This window comes from Apis mellifera, linkage group LG15 (genome assembly GCF_003254395.2).
Source record: "Apis mellifera strain DH4 linkage group LG15, Amel_HAv3.1, whole genome shotgun sequence".
Lineage (NCBI taxonomy): Eukaryota > Metazoa > Arthropoda > Insecta > Hymenoptera > Apidae > Apis > Apis mellifera.
The window spans coordinates 8,623,056-8,643,645 of NC_037652.1; the positions used below are offsets into that span (position 1 = coordinate 8,623,056).

General features: G+C 36.5%; 1 protein-coding gene across 4 annotated transcripts in view; it reads right to left on the minus strand.

The window, feature by feature from the left end:
- The window catches only part of LOC726948 (suppressor of lurcher protein 1), a 388,735-nt gene that overhangs the window by 250,280 nt on the left and 117,865 nt on the right, over nucleotides 1-20,590 (minus strand). For all 4 annotated transcript variants that reach the window (XR_409726.3, XM_001122665.5, XM_006563653.3 and 1 more), the window contains exon 4: nucleotides 6,810-7,027. Coding sequence is in view for 3 of the 4 variants with exons in the window: in XM_001122665.5 (XP_001122665.2) it covers nucleotides 6,810-7,027 (218 nt within the window). In the remaining variant the exon portion in view is untranslated. The remainder of the gene's footprint in view (nucleotides 1-6,809; nucleotides 7,028-20,590) is intronic.

Genomic DNA, 20,590 nt, shown 5'->3' on the forward strand with positions numbered 1-20,590 from the left:
GGGGGATATTCCCCGGCTAGGGATTACGTAACGACGTGGCGAGTTGTTTACGGGGAAGAGGGACGGACTTTGCGAAGTTTTGTCCGAGGGAAGATTTGCCTTTAACTTTCGAGTTGGCTCGCGCACTTTTTAAGTACGTATCAGATCTGTCTCCCAGGTATCGTGGGATGCGCAACAAACGGAAACGGGGATCGCATAAAACAGGAGCGATGGGATCATGAAGGGGAAATTATACCGCTCACTTTTCAGAGACGAGTTTTCCGAGCTCGTCTTGTTTCTTTCGAGCTTCGAAAAAAGAAGAGGAAGAAGAAAGAAAGGAATAAAGTATCGAACTTCTTTTTCGAATTCTATCTCGATCAAAGGAGACTGTTTCAAACTTATCAATGATAATTTTCAATTATACTCCAGGAATAAAAAGAAAGGAAAAATCGAGTAGAAACGAAATTTTGGAAATTTTGGAAATTTTGGTTTGGTAGATAAAAGAGTAAGAATGAATAATATCCCAGTATCTCGTTGTTAGAGAATGGAACAAAAAGAAGAAATAGGAGAAATTGTTCTTCTGCTATTTCCTCTCTTTCTCCCCCCCCTCTTCGAAATTATGTTACTCGTTTCACTACTTTTATTCTATCGCGCGAAGAAAGATGTTGGCGGGATCTATTTCTCGTAACGATAATAGAACTGTCAAAATGATAAAATCCAGAGCGCGCCGTTTAAACGAAGCAACCCTTCTCCTCTATTCGTCGTAAGAGTTGGAACCAAAACTCGTACTCCACTAACATTCTCCTCTCTCTTAAAGTACGTACTTCACTATACAAATTATCGCAATTCCTATCGAAGAAAACTCAAATTTCCTTCAAAAAAAAAATCACCCTTCTTTTTTTTTGAATCCGAGAGAAAGAATTTTAATTTCCAACGCGCGATTGATTTCCATTCGTAGAAATTCTTTCCCCTTCTTTTCCACGTTCGAGGATTTCTTTCATAAGGGTATAATTGAAAAGAATGGCGGCGAAGGAAGCCTCGAAAGAAGAATTTTTCGAGGGATAACACGCGTGGTCCTATCCCTAATTGCCAATGGATAAAAAGGGGGGATCGAATTTCGGGGGAGACTTAAAGTAAGGGTAATTAGGCACAGCGGCGGATAAAGTGGAGAATAGCCCAGAGAGAATTATCAAGAGTTTGATCAACGGCGGAGAATGAGTAGCAGAATACCTCCCCTTTCATCGAGGCGAGGCGATAAACGAGCTCCCGAATTTTAATCCTGAAGCTTATGTAACTCGATGTTTGCATAAAATGAAATGTACAATCTATTTGCAACTAAGAAAAATAAAGTTCATGAGTTAATTTTGGTTATTGAAACTGTTATACAGATTGGAATAAATTTAATTAATGTTGATATTAAAAAGATTTGTTTTCGTAAGAGAAAATTATTCAAAAATGAAAAGGGAAAGTTTACGAAGAGATCTCGTCGATTTCCAGATAGAAGAAAGGGAGAATAGAGACAGTGAATTGATAAATCAGTTTTTCTTTCTACTCCTTTTTTGGAAAAGGAAGGGAATCGAGGAAAGGGCAATTCGTTTGATACAATTGACCGGTTAAGGGTTACATCTTCCCAGTTGATCGCCAAATTTCTGGCTAGATCGAGGCTTATGAGCTTACTTTCTCCCTCGATAAATCCTCGGAGAGGAAAAATATTTAAGATTTCTCCTTTTCTTTTTCTTGAATACCGCTTGGAAGGAAAGAAGAAGAAGCTGCTCGGCCCGTTTGCGGTAACCGCGACGATCATCATCATCCCTTCTCCTTGTTTCTTCCAGGTTTCAGCCCGGTTTGATTAAAACTTGCCTGGTTACTCGCGGGCAAGAAATTACGTTTTAATTACACGCGGTTAATCAGCGATCGCGTTTCACGCTCCCGCTTCGCCGTGTTCACCGTCGTGTAATCTACGCGAACACGCCCAATTTTCCTTCCTTCCCCCACTCTTTCCAAGAAAGAAGATATTCACGTATCGTGGAACGATTTCGAAGAAAGAGAAAGGAGGAATGTTGTGTGCAAAGTCGCATAAACGTGGAATATCGATGATGCAGAGAGTACACGTATATATTCCAGGTCTATTGGAAAGTTGTGTTCGAATCTATGACATCATTTTCGCCATGTAAGCATGTTTATTTATTGCATGTTCGGTTCTATATTTTTATCGCTTAATGTAAATAAACTATAATAAAGTTGATTCATATTAGTCTTAAGTGTGAAACGATAGTATACCCATGGCGACTATATGATAAAGTTCATTTACGCCACTGTATTTTATACGAATTTCAACGAGGAAGAAATGCTACAGAAGCATGTAGAAATTTATCGAAAGTGTTTGGTGAAGATACAGTTTCTGATAGGACATGCAGAAGATGGTACGAAAAATTTGAAACGGGTGATTTCGACCTTTCTGATAAGCCACGACCATCTTTGATCGACGACGATGTTGTTAAGGCAATGTTGGAGCAAGATCCTTTTTCGACGACATCGGAGATCGCGAAAAGGCTTAATTCAGCTCAACGAACCATTTCTCACCATATTCGGAAGATAGGATTGGTGTGGAAGTATTCAAGATGGGTGCCACGTGAATCAAGTCGAAAAAATTTGGACGATCGAGTTATCATATGCACATCTCCGCTTGCTCGGAACAAAATCGAGCCCTTTTCGAACCGGATGATAACTGGGGATGAAAAGTGGATTACATGCAACAACATTGTAAGGAAAAGGGCATATTGCGAACCCGGAAAACCTAGCCCTTCCACCTCTAAACCAAATTTGATTCTGAATAAGAGAATGTTGTGTATATGGTGGGACATTCGAGGACCAATACATTACGAGCTTTTAAAACCGAACGAAAAGCTCGATTCGGAGAAGTATTGTCAGCAACTGGATAATTTAAAGACAGCGGTCGAAAAAAAGAGACCGGCAATGTTGAATAGGAAGGACACGATACTGCACCACGATAACGCCAGACCACACGCTGCTTCAGGGACTCGTCAAAAAATTGCAGAAGTAGCCTGGGAAATTCTGTCGCACCCACCATATTCCCCTCTGATTATCGCTTGTTTTTATCCTTACAAAATTTTTTGACGGGCAAAAAATTCAAAAATGAAGAAGATGTCGAACGAGCACTGGTTCAATTTTTCGCATCAAAAGATGAAACATTTTTCAAAAATGGGATACACAAATTACCCTCACGCTGGCAACAGATCATTAATAATAATACCAATTATATTATTCGATAAAGTTAATTGGTAAGAAAAAAATTTGTATTTTGTTTTATTCCAAAAAAGGACAGAACTTTCCTAATATATATATACATATATATATATTTACATTTCCCTTCTCTCCCTCCGTTCTTGTCCTTCGCCTCGCGTCTCTTCGAGTGACAGGGATGATGGATCGAACGAAATGGACTCGTGACGTTCTTTACGCGTTCGAATCCGCTGCACTTTTTCCACTTTTACATGGATCCATGAATCGCGAAATATCGTACTCGTCATTGATCCGAGAGCGCGGCCGGTGTTCCATAATCAGGGAGCAGGAGGGGTGAGGAGGAAGCCCCCCTCGCGGTGATAAAAGCGACGTCACGACGTAATCGACGATCGCCGAGAACGAGGCGAAATTGAATATCGATCGAGTTAGCCCGTGGGATCAAGTGGTCCCTTCCTCCCTCCTCCCCCTGTACAAACATTATACGTTATACGTCGCTTTGATAACACGATTTACGATAAGCCAGCCACCGTGCACCGATTTTCCTATCTTCCTGTCGTCTAATCCCCGCCCGACTAATCTCTTTGGTTATCGACTTCCATTATGCTTGACCGGAAGGAGGAGGGGCATCCTCCTACGAAATTTCGGCCACCTCGGATTAACTTTGAACCAAAATCCGGGAGCGAAAGGGGGAGGGAGAGAAAGGTATGCGAAAACAAAGGTGCGAAAGGGTTTCGAGGAAATATAAGAAAATTGGAGAAACGCTTTCGAGAAAATTTCGAGAAAGGGGTCGAATGATAATAATAATAATTCTGGCGATGCAAAATCTCTCCCAGTCTCTTCAGTTTCGCGAAGAGAAAAGAATTACGGTTATACAGGGGGGAGGACGCGTGTATAAGGATAATACGTGAGCGAAATAAAAAATTTTTATATTTAAAACACGCTCCTCCTAGTCTTCCTAGTTTGCCGCGCGTCGTGAAACGTTTACTAACGAACCGCGCGCCATGCTCTTCTCCCCACCCTCATCCCCGTAAATTTACGTAGGATAGTTCGACACTAGCGAATCTACGATTAAAGAAATTCACAGGTAAGAATTAGAGGTAAGATGACATCCCTCTCCGGTATATAAATTTTCGAGAAATATATCAGATATATCGAAAGAATTTTTTTGACATCAAGGATTTTACATTTTATTTTAATTTATTTTACATATTTTAATTCTCTTTAATTATTATATTTGATGTAAGAATGAAATTTCACTGATCTGATCTGATGTAATTAATCTTTTTTTTTATTTTGCTGTTACTTTTATATATATTTTATATATAATAGTAGAGAATAGAATATATATATATAATAATAAAGAAAAGAAGAAGAAGAAAATAAGATTGATCGATACAAATTTGTTCGTGGTTAAAATTTAAAGGGGATATACGTTATATTTTTAGGAGGATACGGTTGTTTCGTAATAGCAGGAGCTACTAAAGATTTATTGTGAGGAACGTCGGGAGTGGTTAAGGAAGGATAAGTGTTTAAGCCGGACAAATGGTTCGAATTCCTTCGACGGACGCTTTTTTTTTTTTTTAAGAAGTGCAAGTGGCTACGAAGAATACGTGGAATATTTGAGAGATGTTTTTTTTTTTGTTCGAAGCACGCGTTGGGCGGAAGCGTAGCACGATCGTGATCGAACAAAGGCAAAGTTCTCGGTCAGATTGGTCTTCGATGAATCGAGTCCCATTTGTCTTCGTTAACCTCAAGAGTATTCGATTCGCGTAAAGTTTACTTTGCTTCGGGTAATCTCGTCTCCTTCGTGCAAAATTAGAGATTTTTAATTTCGAAATTTTTAATTCCTTCTCTAAATTCCCCCTATTCGTTTATAATTATATATATTTTTTGTTTATTGTTATTCCCGAATTGTTGTTATTATTACGACACGCATACTTTTTTCTTTCACTTTCGAGAGAAACGATTTATTTTTCGCGTTTACGAAGACACGTCGCGCTTAAGTGAGAAATTCGTACACACTTGCCCCCTTCCCTTCCCTGGTAGAAAATATTCCACTCGTCGCAATGCTCGACCGGGTAGATTTATGAAGCTGACGGGCACAGAGGAGCACGAGTTTTAGCGGTTCCACGATCTTGTTGATCCCCCCCTCCCTGTCTCCCTGCAACGCACTGCTCGTTTCACGTTCGAAAAAAGGCGAATCCGTCATCCGTTCGCGCGCATAATTAGACAAAAATATAAACACGAATTCTTTCTCTCTCTCTCTCTCTCTCTCTCTCTCTCTTTCTCTCTCCCTCTCTCTCTCTATCTATCTATCTATCTATCTATCTATCTATCTATCTATCTATGTATCTTTCTGTCTCTCTCTCTGTCTGTCTCTCTTTGTCTCTCTCTGTCTGTCTCTCTTTGTCTCTCTCTCTCTCTCTCTCTCTCTCTCTCTCTCTCTCTCTCTCTCTCTCTCTATTTATCTATCTATCTATCTATCTATCTATCTATCTATCTATCTATCTATCTATATATATCTATCTATATATCTATCTATGTATCTCTATCTATCTATCTATCTATCTATCTTTATCTCTCTGTCTCTCTCTTTCTCTCTTTCTCTCTCTATCTATCTATCTATCTATCTATCTATCTATGTATCTCTCTCTCTCTCTCTCTCTCTCTCTCTCTCTCTCTCTCTCTCTCTCTCTCTCTTTATCTATCTATCTATCTATCTATCTATCTATCTATCTATGTATCTCTCTCTCTCTCTATCTATCTATCTATTTATCTATCTATCTCTATCTTTCTCTTTGTCTCTCTCTATCTCTATCTTTCTCTCTGTCTCTCTCTATCTCTATCTATCTATCTATCTATCTATTTATCTATCTATCTCTATCTTTTTCTCTGTCTCTCTCTGTCTCTATCTATCTATCTATTTATCTATCTATCTCTATCTTTCTCTCTGTTTCTCTCTATCTCTCTCTCTCTCTCTCTCTCTTTCTCTACGAATATAAGAAGATACAAAGAGATTTAGTATCGGTCAATATTTGTTAACCGACCAATGTTCTGTCCACCATTAAGTTATAAACGCAAGTCTCACGGAATAATTAAACAAAATTCAACGGATCCAATTCCGCTGTTAAAAACAATTTTTTCTTCCACGCAATCTTGAAAATTTGCGCGAAGAAGCGCATCGATTGGTCTCATTTTCGAATAGACACGAGGAGTTCATCGGTTCCTTTAGTTAAGGAGGAAGGGTAGTAAAACTCGAAAGAGTTTTTCCACAAAAGGAAAGTCGAAGCAATTTCTCTATAATAAGCGATAACCCGATGAAACTCCCCTTTTTTAAGTAAGTTAGCCAGATCTTTTTAACAAGCTGTCAATCCTACTCTTTATCGCGATCGATTGCTGTGACAAGCAAGATTCGATTGAAATTCGTTGTCGTTGAATTAACCTTTTTAACTAGATCGAAGGAATCAAAATGATAAAGCACGCGTGTGATTCTTTCATATCATCGTGCCTCCAAATTCTTCCAATCTTATTACGATAATCGAAAAAGTATTCGAACGATAACTTACGCCTATCGATGAAGTGGAAATTTCCAAAAAAGCCGGTCGCATTAGAGGACGAAGATTCCTGGGTGTGAAACTCCAAGATAAGCGTGGACCTCGAGCTGTAGAGGACCTGGGGGACGTCCCGCAGATCCCCGCAAAGCACTCCGGACCAGGGGGTGTACTCGGAAACGCCGCTCCCCTCCAAATGCAGAAACACTTTTAAAAAGTCGCCACCCACGCAGCTGAAACATAAATCGAACGCGATGTTAGCAGTCTTCTTCCTCTCGTCTTTAAACCAAGGCCTATCGAAAATCTATCATGTTTTCTAGCCAATCGTCAAGGAAAAATATTGCCGCAATTTTTTTCCAAGAGAAACTGTGTTTGTATATGTGTGAGAGAAAGAGAGAGAAGATTCTAGAAGAGGGGGATGGGGTAATCGAAATTGGCTAAGAAACTGAGACAATCTCTCGAGAGAATTCAAATTTGGAGAAGGAGTTGTTTCTAACGAGGGAAAAGGAAACGTATAAAAATTGTATAATATCGTCATCGCCTCCAGAAACAATCCTCTTGATATTTTACAACGTACGTGATGCAAGTTTAAACGAAGGGAAAAACATATAATGAAATAAATCGAAATCGATACGTTGAACGTGAGAAAGGGTACGATATAAATTTATATTATTATTCGAAACGAATCCGTGTTGGCTAATTTCCTCTTGGCCAGAGATTTGATCGAATTGAATCTCGATAACAGCGATATAAGGTTTGCGTATACTCGCTGGAACGGCTAATTGACTAATTAGTCTCGGCAGTGAAACGGAACAGGTGTTCCCAAGTCTGACTGTACACAGATTACCGGAGTTCACGTGCTCCGAGGAGTATTTCCGATCCCGTGACTTAAAGCGAATACAATGCCGAAATTAGCACGGATTATAATAGAGCCGAGCGGCTTAGAGAGAGAGAGAGAGAGAGAGAGAGAGAGATATTCGCAAAAACAATTTGCCGGCTCGTTAGCGGTTGGTAACACGCGAATCCTGTATCACCGTCCATTAGCCACCAATAGGCAACGAACTTATCCCGTCTACCGAACTTAAATCCCTCTTAAACTTAGCGAAAAACAGATGGGCAACAGATGGAGCAGTTTGTAATTTGGAATCATCGTTGGAAACATTATTTGATTTGGGTGTGACTTTTCTCGTGATTGTATTCCATTTGTTGCAAACGTATATCTTTTCCCGGCTTGGTTGAAGCGGGGATAATTGGACGAATATTGATCGAAACGAGAATTTCTTTTTTTAAATAGTATTTACCGTACGGTAAGTATCGATCGATGGTAAGGAAGGATATTCGAATAATTATCGACCGCTTTATCGATCGAATTTTTTTATTTCTAAAGGAACTTTTTCACTCGTTTTTAAAAAGTCAAGGTAAGATAAATCTCCCCAAAGTAAATTATTCGTTAGCGTTAACAACGAATGATCTATTAACGCAACAATTTATAAATGCAAACAAGCAATTAAAGTAAAAAATTTAGCAAGCATCCGGTAGTAGTATACCGTATACCTTTCACGCTTTGCTTTTCACGAGTCCCATCGTACATATTAAAACGCTCTTTAATTTTATTTCAGCCGTGGTATAATAAACTGCTGTTACATGTAATTCATATCGCGTGAGAAATAACATATGCAATTCATGGAGGGATGCGTTCCGTTTCGCAAAATATTTATGTAAATTAATACGTGGCAAGTATGCTTTATCATTCTTTTTGTACGCTCTCGTATATATATATAAAGCTTCGTATACGTGTGCCCGTGACGTTCAGTACCGAAAGTTCGGCTACAGGTGTCAGAAAATTTAAAAGGTCATTCTTCAACCTCGAATGAAACGAAAATTAGAAATCGAAAAAAAAAAAAATATTCGAAAAAAAAATGCGCATTCATTATCCTTCCTACGTGTCGTACAAAAGTACGAACGAATTGAAATAAATTTAACTCTCGATGCATCTTTGTAACGAAGTCACGAACGAAATAAATTTGGTGTTCGAAAAATCGTACGATTCAAGCACGTATTCGTCTCGAATTATTCGATACAAAGATTCAAAGTTTCCATACCGCTTAACGGAATTATGAATGGACTCACAATTGACCTAGATTTTTTCTCGGTAAGCGCGTACGTTCTTCTAGGGATTTTGTCTCGAGTCGGTGGTACGAGCGAGAGAAAGAACGGTAAAAATTACACTTCTCTTTACTCGACGATATCTCGGCGACGGAAAGTCGTATCGGGACGAACGAAAAAACGTTTCAAAGGGGAAGATTTTGCGCTTCCAACGATCGTTCGTTCGTCGATCGAAAGTGGCTCGTTTCGAAGTTTTGACGGTTTAAAGTTTCTTCTTTTTTTTTTTTAATTTTAACAAGCTTCGATCGATTGCTTTATCGTATCTGGCTCGAGGAATCGGTCGTTATTAATCTTCGAACAGCGATGGCGGTAAATATATTCTGCGTATTCCGCGTAAAATACGCATGGCATGAACCCGATTAGGTCAGCCCCGCAGAGAATCGCATCACGCGCAATTAGAAGGTATTTCAATATGCAACAGGCTGTCGATCATTTATCGTAATAAATGTCCATCTTGCTTGACAAGGAGACACGCGTTCCAATTCTTCGCGACTCGAATTGTTGTTAATTAAGAGAAAAATTGAAATGTTGTAATCAAAAAAAAAATAAAAAAAAGGGATAATTATTTATTATTAATCGAAACTTTATTATTATTAAAGGATTATTAAGTCGAGTTCCCATTGATAAATTGCGGTTGAAATTTATGGATTACACGTGCGATTTAAATCACACGATTTTACGAAAATCTGACAACTATACGAGTATTAACTTTCGCATTAAAATGTTATTTGAATGTTGTATGCGGGCATTATTTGCGCGCATAATTTAATGTTTTCAATCACGGAACGCACGTGATATTATACCGTATTACAAACAAAATGAGTTCCAACTTACTTGTTTACCCGTAATAATTCCGCCCTGCTTCTGGAAATAATATTCGATAAACAAGAATTCACGACATTATTGTAACATTTAAATTTCGTTACTTTATCGTGTTACAATAACACGAGCGATACACCGCAATTTATATTAAATCGTAATTAATATTACAAGCAGTATATACCTATAAATCTCGAAAAAAAAATCAAAAAATGAATAGAAAAAAGGAAATCGAAAGAAAGAAAGAAAGAAACGCGAACAAAGGCGAAAAATCGAAAGGAACGATCGAATATCATCCGAGTATCCCCGCTGTTCGGGAATTAAATTCTCGAAGAAAACGCATCCGCAACGCGCGGTGACGTTGTCAAAAGGAACGTGTCCGTGTCCGTTCCGTGGAAAGGCAAAAGCCCGTCGTCGATTGTCAACCGTTACATCCACTCCGCTGAATTTACACACAAAGCGATTCCAATGTCGAAAGATGAAAACGCCCCTCCCCCTCCCCTCCCCTTCGCCGAATCCGAACCGCGATACATCGCTTTGTTATAACGTTGTACACGCGTCACACTCCGCTCTCACTTTCTCTACCCAGAGAAACAAGGATTTCCCGTTATAATTTATTATTTGCCGGGAAACAAAAGGAATTTCTCGCCTCCCTCCCCCCCTCGTTCCAGCCTCGAAACGACCATCCTTCCGTCTACACGCCGATAAAAATTCCGCATTCCATCGATCCTGGTTACTTTAATAGAAAAAAAAAAAGTAACGTGAATCGAGAGTCTTCAATAATTTTGTCTCAAAAGAGAAAGAAAAAAGTATCACAAATGAGAAGCGTGTAAGAAGAGTATCAAAGGGGAGGGGGGAGAGGTGATGGAAATCAGCTTTCGATTCTAACGATAGCGGATCGTTACGAGGAGGCAACGACGTATAAATTAAAATTCCCGCGATGCCGATGGATTTATCCGCCGCTGGGATAAAGTTAATAACACCCGATAAGTTCCGCGAGAGTTGAATACAGATTTGTTTGTCGGGCGCGCCTCCTTTGTTAATGTCATTCTCTTTGTTCGAACAAACAAGAAATCGTTTCGCCTCGACTCGGTGCGAGGATCGATAGAAAAATTCAAGCAATCATTGTCGCGGTTGCTGAAGATAATTTGTGTGTGTGTGTGTGTCGACAAACGTCGAGAGCGTGCGAAGAGTGAAGAATATCAGATGGGTAAAAAAGAAGTGGATGGATGGAAAAGTTTTCTTTCTCGGTGATGAACGAAGCGATTTTCGAAAACAATGATCAGGGAAGAATTTCGTTTTTCGGATAGATTCGGATGACAGCAAAAGTTTTCATCGAATGATGATTATTTTACTATTTGCGAAGGATCTTTGTAGGTATTTTGAAAGATATTCCATAGGGTGTAATAAAATTATTGAATTGTTATATAAAATTGAATTGTTATATACAGAATTGTTATATACAGAAAATATAAAACTAATATAATGTTTGAGTTGAAAGAAGAATAACCTATAAATGCTGGTGTTATATATAGATTTGGATGACAGCAAAAGTTTTCATCGAATGACACTTATTCTACTATTTGTAAAGGATCTTTGTAGGTATTTTGAAAAATATTCCATAGGGTGTAATAAAAATATTGAATTGTTATATAAAAGTATATAGAAAATGTAAAATTAATATGATGTTTGAGTTGAAGGAAGAATATAATCTATAAATGCTTGTGTTACTGATATTAATAAGATTAGAATTCCAATTCCTCAAACTCTAATGGTTTGTATAAATATAAAAGTATACCAGAAATGCAAAACTAATATGACATTTGAATTGAAAGAAGAATATATAAGTACTGGTGTTATGATATTAATAAAGTTAGAATTCCAATTTCTCAAACTCTACTTAATAGTTTGTGTAAATAGAATGTAAAATTATATGATATTTGATTTGAACATAATCTATAAATGTTGGTTCTACTGATATTAATAAGGTTAAAATTTCAATTTCTCAAACTCTAATAGTTTGTGTAAATATAAAAGTCCAAATATCAAATACCAATATACCAAAAATGCAAAACTAATACGACATTTGAATTGAAAGAAGAACATATAAATGCTGGTGCTATGATATTAATAAAGTTAAGGTTAGAATTCCAATTCCTTATTCTATTAATGATTTGTGTAAATATAACATAAAAATATACCAAAAATGTAAAACTAATATGATATTTGAACTGAAGGAGAAATATAACTTATAAATGCTGGTGCTATTATGCTGGTGATATTAATAAGATTAGAATTCCAATTCCTCAAACTCTATTAATGGTTTATTTAAATAGAATATAAAAATATATCAAAAATGTAAAACTAATATATATTTGATACATATTTGATTTGAACATAACCTATAAATTTTGGTGTTATTGATATTAATAAAATTAGAATTCCAATTCTTCAAACTCTATTAATGGTTTGTTTAAATAGAATATAAAAATATATCAAAAATGTAAAACTAATATGATATTTGATTTGAACATAACCTATAAATTTTGGTGCTATTGATATTAATAAAATTAGAATTCCAATTCTTCAAACTCTATTAATGGTTTGTTTAAATAGAATATAAAAATATATCAAAAATGTAAAACTAATATGATATTTAATTTGAACATAACCTATAAATTTTGGTGCTATTGATATTAATAAAATTAGAATTCCAATTCTTCAAACTCTATTAATGGTTTGTTTAAATAGAATATAAAAATATATCAAAAATGTAAAACTATTATATAATATTTGACTTGAACATAACCTATAAATGCTGGTACTACTATTAATAAGGTTAGAATTCCAATTCCTCAAACTCTATTCAATATAAGTTTATATAAGTAGAATTCAAGAATATATCACGGAATAATTTATATTTATCTTCTGAGAAAAAAAACGTTCGATCTCTAATTCTTTTTTCCTTCCAACTATGTCCATTTGCATCGACTGAATTCTCTTCCCTATTCTCATATAATGTGTAAATACCTCGCGTATCTGTTCCTCTCGCTGCCACGAATCGTCGAGAAGGAATCGAAGAGGAAGGGAGGAAAGGAGGCTAGATAAAATGTGGCACACGTCGCAGTGCGCAGGAACTGATTAGCGTGGCACAATTCGAAAAAAATTTCCTCCTAAGGGGGATGGATGGGATCGTTGGCACGAGAGAAATCGTAGGCATAGCGCGCAAAACTTCGCGGAAGAATTCTATTCCGATTGGACTCGTGCCAGGATTACATATCCCTCGAGGATCGCGAGGCGTGAAAAAAAAAAAAAGAAAGATTTTTTAAATACGTACGTTGTAGTACACATCTCATTAATTTTTAGTCTCCGTGAATGAAAAAATACAACAGCGTAGATTGAATCTCATTTCGTTCGACGAATTGAAAGAAATGTTGAAACGTATTCGAAGATGATTTTTTTTGAATCGATCAACCGTGCCTCTTGTTAATCAAAGACAACAAAATTTAGCATAAATTTAACACGATCACAGACACGAAATTTTATTTTTCTCCGATTTTGAGCCTATACAGAGATTTAATTTTTAGAAAACGCTTATTATTAATTCTTTATTATAATTTATTGTTAAAAATGAACGTAAAGATGTAGGCAAATATAGAGGAAAATGAAACTTATATAATATATAATTCGATAAAATAAAATCGATAAAAATACTCGAATAAAAATGAAGAGGACGAACGAATGAAATTACAATTTTTTCAAATATCATCGACGATAATTATTTGAATCTGAATCGAAAGGAGACGCGAATAGTTAAAATATCGTGGGTTAACAATTGCTCGACAACCACAGTTCAACCATTTCTCCGATCCTCCGTTCCCTCGACAACCGATATCCTCTGTGATTTCTATGCGTTAATCCGTGCAAACAACGCGTGCACGTCTGCCGACTAAATATCACGATTCAACTTGTAATAGATCTGTCATCAATACCGCTCGATAAACGCTCCCATAAACGCGTTCCACGTGTAATCCAAAGAAACCTTTCCCTCGTTCGTTAACATCGTCAAAATCTTTTACCATTCGCGGATAACAAATAATACAATTCAATTCGGACGGATATCGGACCCTCATCCGTGCAGATCATCGATTAAAATCCATCAATCTCGTTTCGTTAACACAACGCGTTAGCAGAATCCGTCTACAACTGTTCAACGTTGATTGAGAAGATTTGAGAATGCGTCGAGTTGAAATCTCCTTGATTGAAATTAGGTATATTTGCCTCAGAAGTGTGATCCAATCGAATGAATTAAATCGAATCGAGAGTCATTCGGTAAAAATTGAACTCGTTTTCGTTTAAGGAACTCGAAGCTTTGTAATTGAATTCAATTTCAAACCATTGTCTCGCAATTATCTGTTAAAGGTGGTACCTTTTGGAAGGAGACATTCAGAATATTATATATCAGTAATATCCAATTATCCAGCTTACAGGCAACTTTGAATTTGATAATTGGCCCCGATCAATGTTTTCGACCGATCCTGTGCCTCTGTCTGAATCTATCCTTGGTCCTTGATTCCTTTGATTCGCGTATTCTCTGGTTAAATCCTAATTCTGATCGCAGCTTTGTGCATAGGATGTCTAAGAGACATTATCGATCGATCAAAATTATCCAAGATGAACAGGGAGTGAATTACTCGAATCTCACCCTTTGAGGAGGAACGCGCCGCTCCAATGTTTCCAACAACAATGTTCGCAACAATCTTGATCCTCGAACCGATTCTTAGGTAATCTGCTCGAATCAAATTGCCTCGAGCCAAGCGATTGCTCGATTCTTACTTCGATCGAAGTTTGGCAACATGGCGTTACAGTTCCTTTGGAATTCTCTAGCAGTGGCCTCTATCTTAACTCTTACGATTTTTCAAAGGATTTTTCTTAACTTTCGCTACGAGCGATTTTTCCATCGGTGGTAAAAAGTGTACGGTGCTCGAGAAGGATCGTCAGAGGCAGCCAGTTTGCACGCCTCGCTGCAACCCGAGTGCTTTGACGTTTATTGGAAAAAATAACTTTCCTCGAAACTTTTATTTATAACTTTGGAATCAAGGAACATTACAGGATATAATAATGTGATACGATTGTACAGATAATAATAATAATAATCGCGTGAGAAACAAATGATGAGAACAAAATATCCATGCTATGCTTTCAGAGAAAGTTACTAGATGTGTAATAACTTCAATACGCGGCATCTTATGCAGAGCGGCTATGGTATATCAGTGGAATTTTATGTAGGCTTTAGTCGGCCGTAGTACGTCGATGGCATTTTATGCAGAGCAACTATAGTAAATCTCATATCAAATCAGTAGCGTTTTATATAGAGCGACTTTAATATATGATATATCGGTGGAATTTTAAGCAGAGATTCATAGTATATCGATAGTATTTTAAATAGATCGTAGTTGCCTATAGTATGTTAATAATATTTTATGCAGAGCGACTATAATCGCCCATAGTATGTCAATTTCATCATATTTTATGTAGAATTTTATGTAGATTTTAGTCGCGTGTAATACGTCAATTGCATTTTATGCAGAGCGACTATAATCATCCATAATATATTAGTGGAATTTTATGTAGAGCAACTATAATTGTCCAAATGTCAATTGTATCTTATGCTGAGCGACTATAATCTGCCATAGTATATCAGTGGAATTTTATATAGAGCGATTATAATCGTCCATAATATATCAATTTTAAATAGAACGACTATAGTCATTCATATAATAATGTTTTATGTTAAGCAACTATAGTCGCCCATAATATATCAGTGAAATTTTATATAGAGCAACTATAATCGTCAATAATATGTTAGTTGCCTTATGTTGAGCGACTATAATCGTTCATAATATATCATGGCATTTTATGTAGAGCAATTATAGTCTTTCATAGTATATCAGTAGAATTTTATATAGAGCAACTATAGTTTCCCATAGTATATCAGTAATATTTTATGGAGAGTGACTATAGTCACGCAGTAAATCATAGCAGCGTTTTATATAGACCGACTATAATCGTCTATAATATATCAATGGAATTTAAATAGAGCGACCAGTATATCGATAGCATTTTATGTAGATCGACTATAGTTGCCCATAATATGTCAATAATATTTTATGTAGACCGATTATAGTTGCCCATAATATATCAATGAAATTTTATATAGAGCAATTATAGTTCTAACTACAGCTATCCCATAATATGTCAGTGGAATTTTTTATAGAGCAACTATAATCGCCTATATCAGTAATATTTTAAGTAAAGCGATTATAATCGCTCATAGCATATCAGTGAAATTTTACAGCGATTATAATCGTCCATAATATCAGTGGAATTTTAAGTAGAACGACTGTAATCGTTCGTATCAATAGCGTTTTATGTTAAGCAACTATAGTTGCCCATAATATATTAGTGAAATTTTACATAGAGCAACTATAATCGCCCATAGTATGTCAATAGTGTTTTATATAAAATGACTATAATCTATAAGATAATCTATAATATATCAATGGAATTTTAAGTAGAGCGACTATAGTCGTTCGTATCAATAGCATTTTACCTTAAAAAAACTATAGTTGCCCATAGTATATCAGTAAAATTTTATAGAAAGCGATTATAGTCGCTCATATAACAATAGAATTTTATGGAGTCCGATTATAATCATAATGTATCAATGACATCTTGTGGAGAGCAACGATAACCTTCATAATATATTAATGGCATTTTATAGTGCGATTATAGCGTACGAGTGGAATTTTATGGAGTGCGACTATATTAAAGAGTTAATAACCGAATAGTATTTTTCGCAAAAGTATCGTATCTCTCTCTCTTTCTCTCTCTCGAAAACGTCAGATTCATCGTCCAAGAGTAATTTCCACCGATGTTCGCGCGGGTGCGGGAAGGGGTTGCAAAGAATGGTTGCCGATAACAGGAGGAATCGCGCGAAGAGAAATATCAAGAGGGCGTTTCGCGTCGTTTCGAGAAGGAGATAAAGATCGAAGGCGAGAACTTTCGCTCCAGATATCTATTTCTCTTGACCGTGTCAAGAGAATATCTCTCTCCTCGCCTCTCCTCTTTCAAAACAAAACTTCCCTTCAAGAATTCAATTCGAAGAACTCGTCCAATTTATCATCAAGATCGCCGTCATATATATAATAAACAACAATAACAACAAAAACAACAAATATCGGAAGCAACGCCACTCTTTAATCCATCTATTTCCCTTCCATCGAACATTGTAACAACAACTTCTCCCTCTCTTCTATCCTTGATCGAAGGAACGACCGTCTCTCGTGACGCGCCAGGGAGGATTCGTTAAAAGCGAATAAAAGTCCCGACGAAAGATCGGGAGAAAGATTGGCTTGGCCCTGGTACCCTTTCTCTCTCCCCCTCTCGTGTTTGCTCTCCTCTCTCGAATCGAAGGAAAATGCTGTACCGAAAAAAAACTAGCGTGTTCACCGAATGGCTGGCTCCCGCCATAGGGAGAAGCTCGTAAAAGACGTCTAAAGCCTGTGCTACTTTAGCGACGTAATACGTGTTTTCCATTAAAAAAGGCTTGCCCGAGTGCACGTGTGTGTGCATATACGTGTACCTGTGTACCTGTGTACCTCTGTGTGTGTACCTCTCTCTCTCTCTCTCTCTCTCTCTCTCTCTCTCTCTCTCTCTCTCTCTCTCTCTCTCTCTCTCTCTCTCTCTCTCTCTCTCTCTGTGTGTGTGTGTGTGTGTGTGTGTGTGTGTGTGTGTGTGTGTGTGTGTGTGTGTGTGTGTGTGTGTGTGTGTGTGTGTGTGTGTGTGTGTACCTGTTTGTGTGTGTGTACTTGTTTGTGTGTGTACATGCATGCAAGCATATAGTGCATGGGACGAGTGCAAGGTTCGCCCTCTCGATCCAGAGAGTCGGGTTTACGCGCTGCCGCGCCTTTTTAAAAAGTGATCCCGCCGTGTAAAGCGGAATTTAACCTGGTACCGCAATTATGCCCCGCCCCGAGCCTCGTTTCTTTTTTTTTTTTAACTCGATCGCCGGATCCAACTTACCGAGGAGGATAACTGGAAAGGGATATCGTACATCCCTCCTCCTCCTCCTCTCGCTTGGAGAGAGGACAGGGCACGCAGCGAGTTCGTAAACAAGTTCGGAAAGAAGGGAGAGAAGAAATTGAGAGGATCGAGACGGAGTGTTGAATCTCGGCCGGTTTTCGAGATATTAATTTCTTTCGATCGAGCGCGCCGTTTTCCACTCTTTTGATCGGCGCGGGAAAAGGAACGTCGATGGTGAAGCAGGAGATTATTATTGATTATATATATATATATATATATATATATATATATATAAAAGGGGAAAAGTTGAATAGAGTACTTATTGGACGTCGCTCTTTCTGTAAACATTCCTTTTCCACTTTTTTAATCGCTCGCCTATGAAACAATCTTTCGTATCTTCTTCCGCTTTTTCGTTTCTGGGAGATTCGTTTTAAATTATACTTGAGCGAGTCTTTTTCTTAATTTTTTTCAAATTCAACGAGATTTTTTAATTACAGTATACGATTTTTCTTATTATTCTTCTAATTTATATTCTAAATTCTTAATTTTCGCAATTGTTTGTTGATAAAAATGTAAATCTCTGTTCGAAATTAGTGAAATATTGTAACGCGAAATTACACGTAGGTAATGTTATTAATTATATATATATGTGTGTGTGTATGTATTATGTTACTAACTATTAACGCGATTTGCAAGTACGGAATCGCCATTAGTTTCCGCTTGTCGGTATTCCTACAAATTGTATATCGAACTGCGTCATCTTGTTAACCTATTTTACACATTTCCCCGAAAATTGTCCCGAAACGGTACGCCGCGATGCGTCCGCCGTGTTGAGGAAATTTCAAAATTTAAAAATTTAAAGACTATGCGTCTGGTATACATTTTACATAAAATCATTTGGTCCATTTTATTATATTTCTAATTGAAAATTTTGATCGAGATCGAATCATTCGAATTCTTTTTTCTTTCGATTACTTTGAAGATTGACAAAGAATAAGATATTTTGAAACGAATGCATCGCGTTGGATTCTTTGTTACATTTCTAATTGAAAATTTTGATTAAAATCAAATCATTCGAATTCTTTTTCCTTTCGATCACTTTGAAGAAGAATAAGATAATATTTGTAAACGAATGTATTATGCGTTCTTTGTTACATTTTTTAATTGAAAATCTCGATCGAGATCGAATCATTTGAATTCTTTTTCCTTTCGATCATTTTGAAGATACGATATTTGTAAATGTATTACGCGTTCTGCGTTACATTTTTTAATTGAAAATTTTGATCCAGTAAAGAAATCAAATTATTCGAATTTGGTTTTCCTTTCAACCATCTTTGAAGTAAGATACGATATTTGTAAACGAATTTATTACGCGTTAGGTTACATTTTTAATTGAAAATCTCAAATCAGATCGAAATCGAATCATTCGAATTCTTTTTTCCTTTCGATCATTTTGAAGTTTAACGAAGAATAAGATACTTTGAACTTAAGATACTTTGAATGCATCGCGTTGGGTTCTTTGTTTCATTTCTAATTGAAAATTTTGATCAAAATCAAATCATTCGAATTCTTTTTCCTTTCGATCGCTTTGACGATTGACGAAGAGTAAGATATGATATTTTTAATGTATTATGCGTTCTTATATTTTTTTAATTGAAAATCTCGATCGAAATCGAATCATTCGAATTCTTTTCCCTTTCGATCGCTTTGAAGATTGACGAAGAATAAGATGCGATATTTTTAAACGAATGCATCGCGTTGGGTTCTTTGTTATATTTCTAATTGAAAATTTTGATCCAGTAAAGAAATCAAATTATTCAAGTTTGGTCTTCGAAGTAAGATACGATATTTGTAAACGAATGTATTACGAGTTGGATTCTTTGTTACATTTCTAATTGAAAATTTCGATCGAAATCGAATTCTCTTTCCTTTCGATTATTTTGAAGAATAAGATACGATATTTATAAACGAATGTATTACGAGTTGGATTCTTTGTTATATTTCTAATTGAAAATTTTGATCAAAATCAAATCATTCGAGCTTCTCTTTTCTTTTCGATCGCTTTGTAGAAGAGTAAGATATTTGTAAACGAATGTATTACATTTTCGTTCTGCGTTACATTTTTTAATTGTAAATCTCGATCAAAATCAAATCATTCGAATTCTTTTTCCTTTCGATCACTTTGAAGAAAAATAAGACACGATATTTTCAAACGAATGTATTACGCGTTCTTTGTTATATTTCTAATTTTGATCCAATAAAGAAATCAAATTATTCAAGTTTGGTCTTTGAAGTAAGATACGATAATGTTTGTAAACGAATGTATTACGCGTTCTTTGTTACACTTCTAATTGAAAATGTTGATCCAGTAAAGAAGATCGAGAAATCAAATTATTCGAGTTTCATCTTGCTTCCAATTACTTTGAAGATTGGCGATGAATAAGAATAAGAGATTCGTAAACGAATGCGTTCTTTGTTACATTTCTAATTGAAAATCTCGATCGAATCGTTCGAATTTTCTTCCTTCCTTCTTTCCATCCCTTCGAAGATTGATACGATGTTTGTAAACGAACGCGTTCTTCGTTACATCTCTAATCTTCAGAACCAGTAAAGAAATCGAATTATTCGAGTCTCGTCTTCCTTTGAAGAGGTAGAAGCAAAACGAATTCCTAATTGAAAAATCTCGACCGAAATCGAATGGTTCGTCTTCCCTTCTCTTTCGAACC